This window comes from Fringilla coelebs (assembly GCF_963513975.1).
Source record: "Fringilla coelebs genome assembly, chromosome: 34".
In the NCBI taxonomy this organism is placed as follows: Eukaryota; Metazoa; Chordata; class Aves; order Passeriformes; family Fringillidae; genus Fringilla; species Fringilla coelebs.
The window spans coordinates 860,939-875,123 of record NC_140060.1 but is presented as its reverse complement, the minus strand read 5'-3'; the positions used below and the strand labels follow the sequence as shown (position 1 = coordinate 875,123).

Sequence of the window (14,185 nt, the reverse complement as noted above, 5' to 3'; positions counted from 1 at the left end):
AACTTGACCCCAAAATTCGGGGATTGGACCCCAAAATTTGGGAATTTAACCCCAAAATCCAAGAATGGGACCCAAAAATTTGGGATCTGGACCCCAAAATTTGGGGATGGAACCCAAAAATCAGCCCGAGAACCCAAAAATTCAGGAATTGACCCCAAAATTTGGGAATCTGGACCCCAAAATTTGGGAGTTTGACCCCAAAATTTGAGAATGGAGCCCCAGATTTTGGGATTTGAGCCCCAAAATCAGCCCAGGAAACCAAAATTTGGGGATTTGACCCCAAAATCTGCAAATGTGACCCCAAAAATTTGGGAATCGAGCCCCAAAATTTGGGAATTCTGCCTCAAAATTGGGATCTGGACCCCAAAATTTGGGATTTCAGTTCCAAAATGGGAAAATTTTACCCCAAATCTGCCCCTAAATCCCCAAGTTGGGGTTCTGGAGTCCAAAATTTGGGGATTTAATCCCAAGATTTGGGGATGGAGCCCCAAAAATGCCCCAAAATCCCAAAATTTGGGTCCAGAACGGCCAAAATTGGGAGCTGGAGCTGAAAATTTTGGGTTTTGCCCCCAAAATTGGGACCAGGAGCCCCAAAATTGGGGAATTTCAGCCCAAAATCTGCCTCAAAATCCCAAAATTTGAGCTCAGAACCCCCAAAATTGGCACCTGGAGCCAAAAATTTGGGAATTTCAGCCCAAAATCTGCCCCAAAATCCCAAAATTTGGGCTCAGGAGCCCCAAATTTGGGATCAGGATCCCCAAAATTTGGGGTTTTACCCCAAAATGCTCCCAGGATCCCCAAAATTTGGGAATTTCAGCCCAAAATCCCCCCCTGCCCCCCCCCGGTGACGTCACCAATGCCCAAATTTGGGAATTCCGCCCCAAATTTCCCCTCCCACCCCCCCTGATGACGTCATCGACCAAACCGATGACGTCATTGACCTGCCAGGAACCCCCCCCAAACCGCCCCGATGACGTCACCCACCTCATTTGCATATCACTTATTAGCATCAACATCATTTGAATATCGGAGACCCTCCCACACCAAAGACTCGAGGCTCAGCAGTCCAGCTCATTTGCATGTTCATTTGCATGTTCATTTACATATCGGGGCTTGGCACAATTAATCCGTTATTTATGGCACTCATTTGCATACGGGCGTTCATTTGCATACAGCGATGTGTTGACGCGGCGGTGCTCATTTGCATACGGTGCTCGGTGCTCATTTGCATGCCCCGCCTCGTTTGCAGGTTCATTTGCATATCGCAATTAAGGGAGATGTGCATTTGTGCGGCTGTGTCAGTGCTCATTTGCATAACGCTTGTTTATGTACAGCTCATTTACATAAATTAACCCACAGTTACAATTCTCATCTCCATCCCATTTGCATATCAAAAACATGGCAACGCTCCCATTTGCATATCATCTCATTTACATATATTTACACACCCCTCATTTGCATATACCCATCCTTTTGTATTGCCACGCCCCCTCATTTGCATAAAGTGCTGTTGAGGTCTTGTCCTCTTTGTCTCATTTACATATTGCTCTTTTAAATATCGCTCATTTGCATACAGCTCATTTACATACGGCTCATTTACATACGGCTCATTTACATGCGCTCACTCTCTCACTCGAGGGGGGGAACGACCCCAAATTTGGGGAATTCGACCCCAAAAATTTTGGGAATTTCTCCCAAATTTTGGGAATTTTTTTGTCCCAAATTTTGCATTTTTCACCCCAAATTTTGGGGGATTTTCAACAAAATTTTGGGATTTTTTAGGGGCAAATTTGGGCGATTTTACCCCAAATTTTGAGGAATTTTGACCCAAACTTGGAAGAAATTTCTGGATAATTTGAAATAAATTTCGAAATTTTCTCCCAGAATTTTGAAATATTTTTTTCCCAAATTCTGGGAGATTTCACCCCAAAACTTTGGGGATTTTTTCCCTAAATTTTGCCAAATTTTTCCCCTAAATTTTGACTTTTTTCCCCTCAAATTTTTGATATTTTTTTCCTTAATTCTGAGATTTTTTACCCCCCAAAATTGTGAATTTTTTCCTGAAAATTGGGATTTTTTTCTCCCCAAATTTTGAGATTTTTTTCACCCAACTTTAGGATTTTTTCCCCCAAATTTGGGGATTTTTTTCACTCAATTTTTGGAATTTTTTTCCTAAATTTTTGGGATTTTTTTTTCCTCAATTCTGGGATTTTTTTCCCTGAAATTGGGATTTTTTTCTCCCCAAATTTTGAGATTTTTCCCCCCCAAATTTTTAGGATTTTTTCCCCAATTTTTGAAATATTTCCCCTCAAATTTTTGGGACTTTTCCCCCAAATTTTGATTTTTTTCTCCACAAATTTTGATTTTTTTTTCAGCCAATTTTAGAAATTTTTTCCCCACATTTTTTGGCAATTTTTTCTTTAATTCTGGGGGTTTTTCCCCCAAAATTGGAATTTTTTCCCCCAAAATTTTTGGGGTTTTTTTCCCCAATTTTTGGAATTTTTCCCCTCAAATTTTTGGGTTTTTTTTCCCAAATTTTTTGAATTTTTTCCCAAATTTTTTGAATTTCTCCCTAAATTTTGGGGACTTTTTTCCCCAATTTTTCGAATTTCTCCCCAAATTTTTGGGAATTTTTTTCCCAAATTTTTGGGATTTTTTTCCCCAGTTTTTGGAATTTTTCCCCAAAATTTTTGGGGTTTTCCCCCCAATTTTGGGGTCTGGTGGGGGAGGGGCCATGCAGGGTCAGGGGTGGGGGAGGGGTCGGGGGGGTCCCCCCCGGGGGGGGTTATTGCAGGGGGGGGCCTGGGGGGGAGGGGCCACACTGGGGTCACCCAGGGGTCACCCAGGGGTCACTCAGGGGTCACTCAGGGGTCACTCAGGGGTCACTCGGGGTTACTCAGGGTCACTCAGGGGTCACTCAGGGGTCAGGGGTCACTCAGGGGTCACTCAGGGGTCACTCAGTGGTCACTCAGGGGTCACTCAGGGTCACTCAGGGGTCACTCGGGGTCACTCAGGGTCACTCAGGGTCACTCAGTGGTCACTCAGGGGTCACTCAGGGTCACTCAGGGTCACTCAGGGGTCACTCAGGGGTCACTCAGGGGTCACTCAGGGGTCACTCTGGTCACTCAGGGGTCACTCAGGGGTCACTCAGGGGTCACTCAGGGGTCACTCAGGGGTCAGGGGTCACTCGGGGTCACTCGGGGTCACTCGGGATCACTCGGCCACCTGGACGCCCCCGCAGTTCTCTTTGCTCTCCGAGGTGATGGCCAGGTACTCCGACCTGAGGGGGGGGAGGGGACAAAATTCGGGGTGGGGGAGGGGCCCCAAAATCTGAGCAGCCCCAAAATCCCAAAATTTCCACCCAAAAATGCCCCAAAATCCAAAAAAAAAAATCCCACCCCGAAATTTCCCCGGTTTTGCCCAAATTTTCACATTTCCCCCCAAACCGCTCCAAACTTAAACCACGCCCCCTTTAGACCACACCCCCCACCAAAGCCATGCCCCCAATCCAAACCACGCCCCCTTCCCTCTTTAATTCTCAATTTTGACCCCAACTTTCCCATTTTTTACCCCAATTTTCACTTTTTTGCCCCTGACCTTCGGCCACGCCCTCTTAGGCCACACCCACTTTAAAGGCCACGCCCCAAATACTTAAGCCACGCCCACTCCCATCATTTTAACCCTCCATTTTTACCCCGATTTTCCCATTTCCCGCCTTTTCCTCCTGCCCTCCATTCAGCCACGCCCATGTTAGGCCACACCCACTCCCAAAAGCCACGCCCCAAAACTTAAGCCACGCCCCTTTCCGCCATTTTAACCTAGAATTTCCTCCTCATTTCCTCATTTTCCCTCCTATTTTTGCCCAGTTTTTTGCATTTTCCCCCCCAAATTCCAACCCAAACCACTCCAAAGTCAGACCTCGCCCCCTTAAGCCACGCCCATCTTAAAAGCCACGCCCCACTCTTTGAGCCACGCCCCCTCCCGCCTTTTCAACCCTTTATTTTCCCCAAATTTCCTTGGTTTTCGCCCACTTTTTTGCCTTTTCCCCCCAAAGTCCAACCCAAACCCCTCCAAAGTTTAACCACGCCCCCTTAGACCACGCCCATCTTAAAAGCCACGCCCCGTGCTTTAAGCCACGCCCCCTCCCGCCATTTTAACCCCAAATTTCCTCATTTTTCCTCCGATTTTTCCCCAGTTTTTTGCATTTTCCCCCCAAATTCCAACCCAAACCCCTCCAGCGTTTAACCACGCCCCCTTAAGCCACGCCCATCCAAACCCCACGCCCATTTCATTAAGCCACGCCCCCTCCCGCCATTTTAACCCCAAATTTTCCCCAAATTTCCTCATTTTTCACCCAGTTTTTTGTGTTTTCCCCTCAAATTCCAACCCAAACCACTCCAAAGTTTAACCACGCCCCCTTAAGCCATGCCCATCCAAACCCCACGCCCATTTCATTAAGCCACGCCCCCTCCCGCCATTTTAAGCCCAAATTTCCTCATTTTTCCTCCGATTTTTGCCCAGTTTTTGCCTTTTCCCCCCCAAATTCCAACCCAAACCCCTCCAAAGTTTAACCACACCCCCTTAACCCACGCCCATCATAAAAGCCAAGCCCCACTCTTTAAGCCACGCCCCCTCCCGCCATTTTAACCCTTTATTTTCCCCAAATTTCCTCATTTTTCACCCAGTTTTTTGTGTTTTCCCCCCAAATTCCAACCCAAACCCCTCCAAAGTTTAACCACGCCCCCTCAAGCCACGCCCATCTTAAAGCCACGCCCCGCTCTTTAAGCCACGCCCCCTCCCGCCATTTTAACCCCAAATTTCCTCCTCATTTTTTCATTTTTTGCCCCATTTTCTCCCAGTTTTTTGCATTTTCGCCCCAGGATTTTTCCTGGCGGTGAAGCCCCGCCCCCCGGCGGCCCCGCCCTGCCAGGCCCCGCCCACTCACGCGCTGTCGGGGGGCGGGGCGGCGGCCGCCACCTTGCGGTAGCAGTAGAGCATCTCGGCGGCGAGCCAGAGCGTCAGCACCACGATGAGCACGTACATCAGGATCTCCGAGACGATGGAGGCCAGGTCCCGCCGAGCTGGGGGCAGGAAAAGGTCCCAAAATCCCTGGGATTGACCCCAAAAAATCCCAAAAAATCCCGGAATTGACCTCAAAAAAATCCCCCCAAAAATCCCCCAAAAAATCCCTAAAAAAATCCCCCAAAAAATGCCCAAAAAATCCCCATCCAAAAAAATTCCATCCCAGTCCCTCCAAGTCCCTCCCAGTCCCCTCCCAGTCCATCCCAGAGTCCCCCCAGTCCCCTCCCAGTTCATCCCAGTCCATCCCCAGTCCATCCCAGTCCCTCCCAGTCCATCCCAGTCCCTCCCAGTCCATCCTAGTCCCCTCCCAGTCCCGTCCCAGTTCCCTCCCAGTCCATCCCAGTCACCCCCAGTCCATCCCAATCCCCTCCCAGTCCATCCCAGTTCCCTCCCAGTCCATCCCAGTCTCTCCCAATCCCTCCCAGTCCATCCCAGTCCCTCCCAGTCCATCCCAGTTCCCTCCCAGTCCCTCCTAGTCCATCCTAGTCCCGTCCCAGTCCATCCCAGTCCCCTCCCAGTCCATCCCAGTCCCACTCAATGAACTCCCAGCATCTCCTCAGCTCGCCCTGGTGGCGGGTTTGGGAACTGCAGCGTCCTCCCAGTTCCCTCCCAGTCCTTCCCAGTTCATCCCAGTCTCTCCCAGTCCTTCCCAGTTCATCCCAGTCTCTCCCAATAACTCCCAGCAACTCCCAGTTCATCCCAGTCCCTCCCAGTCCATCCCAGTTCCCCTTTAACCCCTCCTACCTCCCTTTTACCCCCCTCCAACTCCACCCCAGTCCCTTCCAACCACCTCCCAGTGCCTCCCAGTGCCTCCCAGTGCCTCCCAGTGCCTCCCAGTGCCTCCCAGTTCATCCCAGCACCTTTCTCCACCACGGCCAGCCGCAGGGTCTGGTTCCTGGCCAGGCTGTAGGTGTAGCCCAATCCCCTCCCAGTACAAACCAGTAACACCCAGTCCCCTCCATGTCCCTCCCAGTTCATCCCAGTCCCCTCCCAGTTCATCCCAGTCCATCCCAGTCCCTCCCAGTCCATCCCAGTCCCTCCCAGTCCATCTCAGTCCTTCCCAATCCCTCTCAATGAACTCCCAGTGTCTCCCCCGCTCCCCCTGGTGGTCGCTTTAGGAACTGCAGCGTCCTCTCATCAACTCCCAGTAACTCCCAGTTCATCCCAGTCTCTCCCAGTAACTCCCAGCAACTCCCAGTTCATCCCAGTCTCTCCCAGTCCATCCCAGTCCCCTCCCAGTCCATCCCACTCCCTCCCAGTTCCCCTTTAACCCCTCCTACCTCCCTTTTACCCCCTTCCAACTCCCTCCAACTCCAACGCAGTCCCTTCCAACCACCTCCCAGTGCCTCCCAGTTTATCCCAGTGCCTCCCAGTTTATCCCAGTTCATTCCAGCACCTTTCTCCACCACGGCCAGCCGCAGGGTCTGGTTCCTGGCCAGGCTGTGGGTGTAGCCCAATCCCCTCCCAGTCCATCCCAGTCTCTCCCAGTTCCTCTCAATGAACCCCCAGTGTCTCCCCCGCTCCCCCTGGTGGCAGCTTTGGGAACTGCAGCGTCCTCTCATCAACTCCCACTAACTCCCAGTTCATCCCAGTCTCTCCCAGTAACTCCCAGTCCATCCAAGTCCACTCCCAGTCCCTCCCAGTCCATCCCAGTTCCCCTTTAACCCCTCCTACCTCCCTTTTACCCCCTTCCAACTCCCTCCAACTCCACCCCAGTCCCTTCCAACCGCCTCCCAGTGCCTCCCAGTGCTTCCCAGTGCCTCCCAGTTTATCCCAGCACCTTTCTCCACCACGGCCAGCCGCAGGGTCTGGTTCCTGGCCAGGCTGTGGGTGTAGCCCAATCCCCTCCCAATAAAAACCAGTAACACCCAGTCCCCTCCATGTCCCTCCCAGTTCATCCCAGTCCCCTCCCAGTTCATCCCAGTCCCTCCCAGTCCATCCCAGTCCCTCCCAGTCCTTCCCAATCCCTCTCAATGAACTCCCAGTGTCTCCCCCACTCCCCCTTGTGGCAGCTTTGGGAACTGCAGCGTCCTCTCATCAACTCCCACTAACTCCCAGTTCATCCCAGTCTCTCCCAGTAACTCCCAGTCCATCCCAGTCTCTCCCAGTAACTCCCAGTCCATCCAAGTCCACTCCCAGTCCCTCCCAGTCCATCCCAGTTCCCCTTTAACCCCTCCTAACTCCCTTTTACCCCCTTCCAACTCCCTCCAACTCCACCCCAGTCCCTTCCAACCACCTCCCAGTGCCTCCCAGTTCATCCCAGTTCATCCCAGCACCTTTCTCCACCACGGCCAGCCGCAGGGTCTGGTTCCTGGCCAGGCTGTAGGTGTAGCCCTCGAAGGTGAGGTTGCGTTTCAGGCGGCACACGTACTGCCCGGCGTGGCCGCGCTGCACCTCCTTCAGCCACACCGACAGGTCCTGCAGGTCCCGCGTGCCCCGCGAGCCGTTCCAGGCCATCACCCCGAAAAACGGCCCTGGAGCCACCCACTCGCCCTCCTCGGGGCTGTAGTGCAGGATCTGCACCAGTAAAAACCAGTAAGAACCAGTAAAAACCAGTTAGAACCAGTTAGAACCAGTAAGGGTTGGTGGGAAGGGATTGGGAATGGAGTCGGCTCAGTGGCGCCGTCTGGTGGTCGAGGTTGGTATTGCAATCGGGTATTATAGCGGCTCCCAGTTTGTCCCAGTTGCCTCCCAATCGCCTCCCAGTCCATCCCAGTCTATCCCAGTTCCCTCCCAGTCCATCCCAGTCTATCCCAGTCCCTCCCAGTCCCTCCCAGTCCATCCCAGTCCATCCCAGTCCCTCCCAATCCCCTCCCAGTCCCCCTCAATGAACTTCCAGCTCCGTCTGGTGGCAGCTTTGGGAACTGCAGCGTCCTCCCACTAAATCCCAGTTCATCCCAGTCCCTCCCAGTTCACCCCAGTTCAATCCCAGTTCATCCCAGTCCCTCCCAGTTCCCTCCCAGTTCATCCCAGTCCCCCTCAATGAACTCCCAGTGTCTCCCCAGCTCCCCCTGGTGGCAGCTTTGGGAACTGCAGCGTCCATCCCAGTGCCACCCAGCCCCTCCCAGTCCCTCCCAGTCCATCCCAGTCCCCTCCCAGTCCCTCCCAGTTCCCTCCCATTCCCTCCCAGTCCCTCCCAGTTCCCTCCCAATCCCCTCCCAGTTCCCTCCCAGTCCCTCCCAGTTCCCTCCCAGTCCATCCCAGTTCCCTCCCAGTCCCTCCCAGTTCCCTCCCAGTCCCTCCCAGTCTCTCTCAGTCTCTCCCAGTCCATCCCAGTTCCCTCCCAGTCCATCCCAGTCCCTCTCAGTTCCCTCCCAATCCCTCCCAGTTCATCCTAATCCCCTCCCAGTCCATTCCAACCCATTCCCAGTCCCTCCCAGTTCCCTCCTAGTCCATCCCAATCCCTCCCAGCTCATCCCAGTTCATCCCAATCCCCTCCCAGTCAGTCCCAGTCCATCCCAATCCCTCCCAGTCCCCTCCCAGTCCTTCCCAGTCCATCCCAGTCCCCTCCCAGTCCCTCCCAGTCCCTCCCAGTCAGTCCCAATCCCATCCCAGTTCCCTCCCAGTCCCTCCCAGTCCCTCCCAGTTCCCTCCCAGTCCATCCCAGTTCATCCCATTCCCTCACAGTCCATCCCAGTCCCTCCCAGTTCATCCCAGTTCCCTCCCATTCCCTCCCAGTCCCCTGCCAATCCTTCCCAGTTCATCCCAGTTGATCCCAATCCCCTCCCAATCCATTCCAACCCATTCCCAGTTCCCTCCCAGTCCCTCCCAGTTCGATCCCAGTCCCTCCCAGTTGCTCCCAGTTCCCTCCCAATCCCTCCCAGTTCATCCCAATCCCCTCCCAGTCCATTCCAACCCATTCCCAGTCCCTCCCAGTTCCCTCCTAGTCCATCCCAATCCCTCCCAGTTCATCCCAGTTCATCCCAATCCCCTCGCCATCCATCCCAATCCCCTCCCAGTCCTTCCCAGTCCATCCCAGTTCCCTCCCAGTCCCTCCCAATCCCCTCCCAGTCCCTCCCAATCCCCTCCCAGTCCGTCCCAATCCCCTCCCAGTCCATCCCAGTCCCTCCCAGTCCCTCCCAGTCCCTCCCAGTCCCTCCCAGTCCCTCCCAGTTTGTCCCAGTGACCTTCTCGAACTGGGGGGCCCCCTCAGGCCGGAAGAACCACTCGCTCTCGGCCTCGGCCGGGGTCTCGCTGCGGCGCTTGCAGGCGATGCAGAGCAGCCGGAACGGCGCCCCCAGCACGGCCTCGGTGCCCGAGGCCACCTCCACGCACCCCCCCAGGGCCCCCGAGACTGTGGAGAGGGAGAGAATTCCCAAAATTTCCCGGAATTCCCAAAAAAAATTCCCGTGAAATTCCGTTGAGGTTTGACCAAAAAAACGCCCCCAAAATGGTGAAAATCGACCCAAAACGGACGCAAAATCCACCCCAAGGAGCCCAAAATTATAGAAGGAGGAGGAAAAGGTCAGGAGAGAATTCCCAAAATTTCCCAGAATTCCCAAAAAAAATTCCCATGAAATTCCGTTGAGGTTTGATCGAAATTTGGCGGAAAAACGCCCCAAAAATGGTGAAAATCGACCCAAAACGGACACAAAATCCAACCCAAAGATCCCAAAATTACGGAGAGAGGAGGAAATGGGGTCAGGAGAGAATTCCCAAATTTTCCCAAAATTCCCAAAAAAATTCCCGTGAAATTCCATGGAAATTTGACCGAAATTTGGCCAAAAAATCCGCCCAAAAATGGTCAAAATCGACCCAAAATCGACCCAAAATTGACCCAAAATGGACACAAAATCCACCCCAAAGATCCCAAAATTACGGAGAGAGGAGGAAATGGGGTCAGGAGAGAATTCCCAAATTTTCCCGGAATTCCCAAAAAAAATCCCGTGAAATTCTGTTGAGGTTTGACGAAAAAAACGCCCCCAAAATGGTGAAAATCGACCCAAAATAGACACAAAATCCACCCCAAGGAGCCCAAATTAACAGGGAGAGGAGGAAATGGGCTCAGGAGAGAATTCCCAAATTTTCCCGGAATTCCCCAAAAAATTCCCGTGAAATTCCATGGAAATTTTACCGAAATTTGGCCAAAAAATCACCCCAAAAATGGTGAAAATCGACCCCAAATTGACCCAAAATCGACCCAAAATTGACCCAAAATGGACACAAAATCCACCCCAAGGAGCCCAAAATTACGGAGAGAGGAGGAAATGGGGTCAGGAGAGAATTCCCAAATTTTCCCAGAATTCCCCAAAAATTCTGAGAAATTCCGTTGAGGTTTGACGGAAATTTGGCGGAAAAATGCCCCAAAAATGGTGAAAATCGACCCAAAACGGACACAAAATCCACCCCAAGGAGCCCAAAATTACAGAGGGAGGAGGAAATGGGGTCAGGAGAGAATTCCCAAATTTTCCCAGAATTCCCAAAAACATTCCCATGAAATTCCATGGAAATTTGACCAAAATTTGGCAAAAAATCACCCCAAAAATGGTGAAAATCGACCCAAAACGGACACAAAATCCACCCCAAGGAGCCCAAAATTACAGGGAGAGGAGGAAATGGGGTCAGGAGAGAATTCCCAAATTTTCCCAGAATTCCCAAAAAAAATCCCGTGAAATTCTGTTGAGGTTTGACGAAAAAAACGCCCCCAAAATGGTGAAAATCGACCCAAAATAGACACAAAATCCACCCCAAGGAGCCCAAATTAACAGGGAGAGGAGGAAATGGGCTCAGGAGAGAATTCCCAAATTTTCCCAGAATTCCCAAAAAAATTCCCGTGAAATTCCATGGAAATTTGACCGAAATTTGGCCAAAAAATCACCCCAAAAATGGTGAAAATCGACCCAAAATCGGCCCAAAATCGACCCAAAATTGACCCAAAATTGACCCAAAAATTGACCCAAAATCCAACCTCAGAACCCCCAAAATTGGAGAGAGAGGAAAAAAAAGTTGGGGGGAGGGGTCAGGAAGGAATTCCCGAATTTTCCCGAAATTCCAAAAAAAAAAAAAAAAAAAAAATTCCCAAAAAATTCCTGCGAAATTCGGTTGGAATTCGACCGAAATTTGCTCCGAAAATCCACCCCAAAAATTTGGGGACATTTTTGGGGGGTCCCAGGTGACATTTTGGGGACATTTTGGGGTCCCAGGTGACATTTTGGGGACATTTTGGGGGGTTCCAGGTGACATTTTGGGGACATTTTGGGGTCCCAGGTGACATTTTGGGGTCATTTTGGGGTCCCAGGTGACATTTTGGGGACATTTTGGGGTCCCAGGTGACATTTTGGGGACATTTTGGGGTCCCAGGTGACATTTTGGGGACATTTTGGGGTCCCAGGTGACATTTTGGGGTCATTTTGGGGATCCAAGGTCACATTTAGGGACATTTTCGGGGGTCCCAGGTGACATTTTGGGGACATTTTAGCCCATTTTGGGGTCCCAGGTGACATTTGGGGACATTTTGGGGACATTTTGGGGTCCCAGGTGACATTTGGGGACATTTAGGGACATTTGGGGGGTCCCAGGTGACATTTTGGTGACATTTGGGGACATTTTGGGGACACCTGGGGACATTTTGGGGTCCCAGGTGACATTTTGGGGGTCCCAGGTGATGTCTGGGACATTTCAGGGACATTTTGGGGACATTTGGGGGTCCCAGGTGACATTTTGGGGGTCCCAGGTGATGTCTGGGACATTTCAGGGACATTTTGGGGACATTTGGGGGTCCCCGGTGACATTTTGGGGTCCCAGGTGACATTTGGGACATTTTGGGGACATTTGGGGGGTCCCAGGTGACATCTGGGGACATTTTAGGGGTCCCAGGTGACATTTTGGGACATTTTGGGGGCCCCAGGTGACATTTTGGGGACATTTGGGGACATTTTGGGGGTCTCAGGTGATATTTTGGGGGTTCCAGGTGACATTTGGGACATTTTGGGGACATTTTGGGGATCCCCAGTGAAATTTTGGGGACATTTTGGGGGTCCCAGGTGACGTTTTGGTGACATTTGGGGACATTTTGGGGGTCTCAGGTGACATTTTGGGGACACTTGGGGACATTTTGGGGGTCCCAGGTGATGTCTGGGACATTTCAGGGACATTTTGGGGACATTTGGGGGGTCTCAGGTGACATTTTGGGGTCCCAGGTGACATTTTGGGACATTTTGGGGTCCCAGGTGACATTTTGGAACATTTTGGGGGTCCCAGGTGACATTTTGGGGGTCCCAGGTGACATTTTGGGGACATTTTGGGGGTTCCAGGTGACTTTTGGGGACATTTGGGGACATTTTGGGGTCCCAGGTGACATTTTGGGGACATTTTGGGGTCCCAGGTGACATTTTGGGGACATTTTGGGGGTCTCAGGTGACATTTTGGGACATTTTAGGGTCACTTTGGGGTCCCAGGTGACATTTTGGGGGTCCCAGGTGACATTTTGGGGGTCCCAGGTGACATTTTCGGACACTTAAGGACACTTGGGGACACTTGGGGACATTTGGGGACATTTGGGGTCCCCGCCGACCTTCGGGGGTCCCGAACTCACCCTCGAGGAGCCCGAGGAGCAGCGGCAGCAACATGGCGGCCCTTCGGCAACTTCCGGACGCCTTCGGCTCTTTCCGACCCGCTTCGGGCTTCCTTCGGCTCTTTCCGACCCTCCCCGATCTCCCTTCGTCTACTTCCGGCCCACTTCGCTTACTTCCGGCCCAGTTCGGTTCTTTCCGGCCCGGTTCGGTTCTTTCCGTACAGCTCCGTCCTTACTTCGCTTATCCCGCTCCCGCTTCGGCTCTTTCCGGACAACTTCGCCTCTTTCCGGCCCGGTTCTGATTTCTCCGGCCTAGTTCGGCCCAGTTTGGGCTCAGTTCGGCGTCTCCGTCCCCCTCAGCCCCCTGCCCGGCCCATGGGCCCCTCCCCCGCCGCAGGAGGAGGATGAGGAGGAGGAGGATGAGGACGAAGAGCCCGGGACGGGTCGGAGGAGCCGCTTCAAGGCATGGCCGGACCCTCAGGCGGGTCCGCTTCGGCTCCGCTTCGGCTTCTTTCGCTCCCCGGCCTTCGGCTCTTTCCGCCTCCCGCTTCGCCGCCGTTCGGCGCCGCTTCGGCTCTTTCCGGCTCTTTTCGGCTCCGCTCGGTCCCGGCGCACTGCGGCGCCCGAGGGGGGGGCGGGACCGGCGGATTGACGTCATCGCGGTGGGCGTGGCTTCGGCCGAGGCGCTCTCGGCCCCTCCCCCACGATGTCCCCGAAAGGGTCGCGGTGTCCCCAAGGCCACCACGAGCTGTCCCCGAGGGTGGCGCCGGGTCCCGAGGGCCCCGAGGAGCGTCCTGGTGTCCCCGAGGTGTCCCTGAGGCCACCCCCGTGTCCCCAAGGTGTCCCGGTGTCCCCGAGGTGTCCCCGAGGCCACCCCCAGTGTCCCCGAGGTGTCCCCAAGGTGTCCCCAAGGATGTCCCCAAGCCCATCCGAGTGTCCCCGTGTCCCCAGCCATGTCCCCAGGTCCCTCCCAATGTCCCCAAACCCAGCCCCAGGTTGTCCCCATGTCCTCAAGTCCCTCCCGGTGTCCCCAAGGGCGTCCCCATGTCCCCAAGAGTGTCCCCAAGTTCCCCGCCCCCAAGATGTCCCAATGTCCCCAAGGATGTCCTCAGGTCCTTCCTGGTGTCCCCAAATCCATCCCCAGGTTGTCCCCAGGTCCCTCCCGGTGTCCCCAAGGGTGTCCCCAAGTCCCCAAGGGTGTCCCCAGGTCCCTCCTGATGTCCCCATGTCCCTCCCAGTGTCCCCAAAGTGTCCCCAAGTCCTGCCCAGTGTCCCCAGCCACGTCCCAGTGTCCCCAAAGTGTCCCCATGTCCCCAAGGGTGTCCCCAGGGACGTCCCCAAGTCCTGCCCAGTGTCCCCAGGGATGTCTCAGTGTCCCCAAAGTTCCCCATGTCCTTCCCAGTGTCCCCAGCGGTGTCCCCAAGTCCTTCCCGGTGTCCCCAAAGTGTCCTCAAGTCCCTCCTGGTGTCCCCAAGGTGTCCCCATGTCCCTCCCAGTGTCCCCAGGGGTGTCCCCAGGTCCCTCCTGATGTCCCCAACTCCCTCCCAGTGTCCCCAGCCACGTCCCAGTGTCCCCAAGTCCCTCCCAGTG

General features: G+C 53.5%; 1 protein-coding gene across 3 annotated transcripts in view; it reads right to left on the bottom strand.

Annotated features, from left to right (window-relative positions):
* Nucleotides 1-13,218, bottom strand: part of SCN1B (sodium voltage-gated channel beta subunit 1) — a 130,073-nt gene extending 116,855 nt beyond the window's left edge. The window contains exons 1-6 of one of the 3 annotated variants that reach the window (XR_014616874.1): nucleotides 12,617-13,218; nucleotides 9,210-9,376; nucleotides 7,359-7,599; nucleotides 4,946-5,081; nucleotides 3,188-3,280; nucleotides 3,079-3,115 (exon numbers count right to left, since the gene is read on the bottom strand). Coding sequence is in view for 2 of the 3 variants with exons in the window: in XM_084224172.1 (XP_084080298.1) it covers nucleotides 3,214-3,280; nucleotides 4,946-5,081; nucleotides 7,359-7,599; nucleotides 9,210-9,376; nucleotides 12,617-12,650 (645 nt within the window). In the remaining variant the exon portion in view is untranslated. Of the gene's footprint in view, nucleotides 1-1,065; nucleotides 3,116-3,187; nucleotides 3,281-4,945; nucleotides 5,082-7,358; nucleotides 7,600-9,209; nucleotides 9,377-12,616 lie in introns of those variants that run through there. The other 2 variants (XM_084224173.1, XM_084224172.1) reach the window with 2 other exon arrangements.
* Nucleotides 13,219-14,185: the final 967 nt, after the last annotated feature.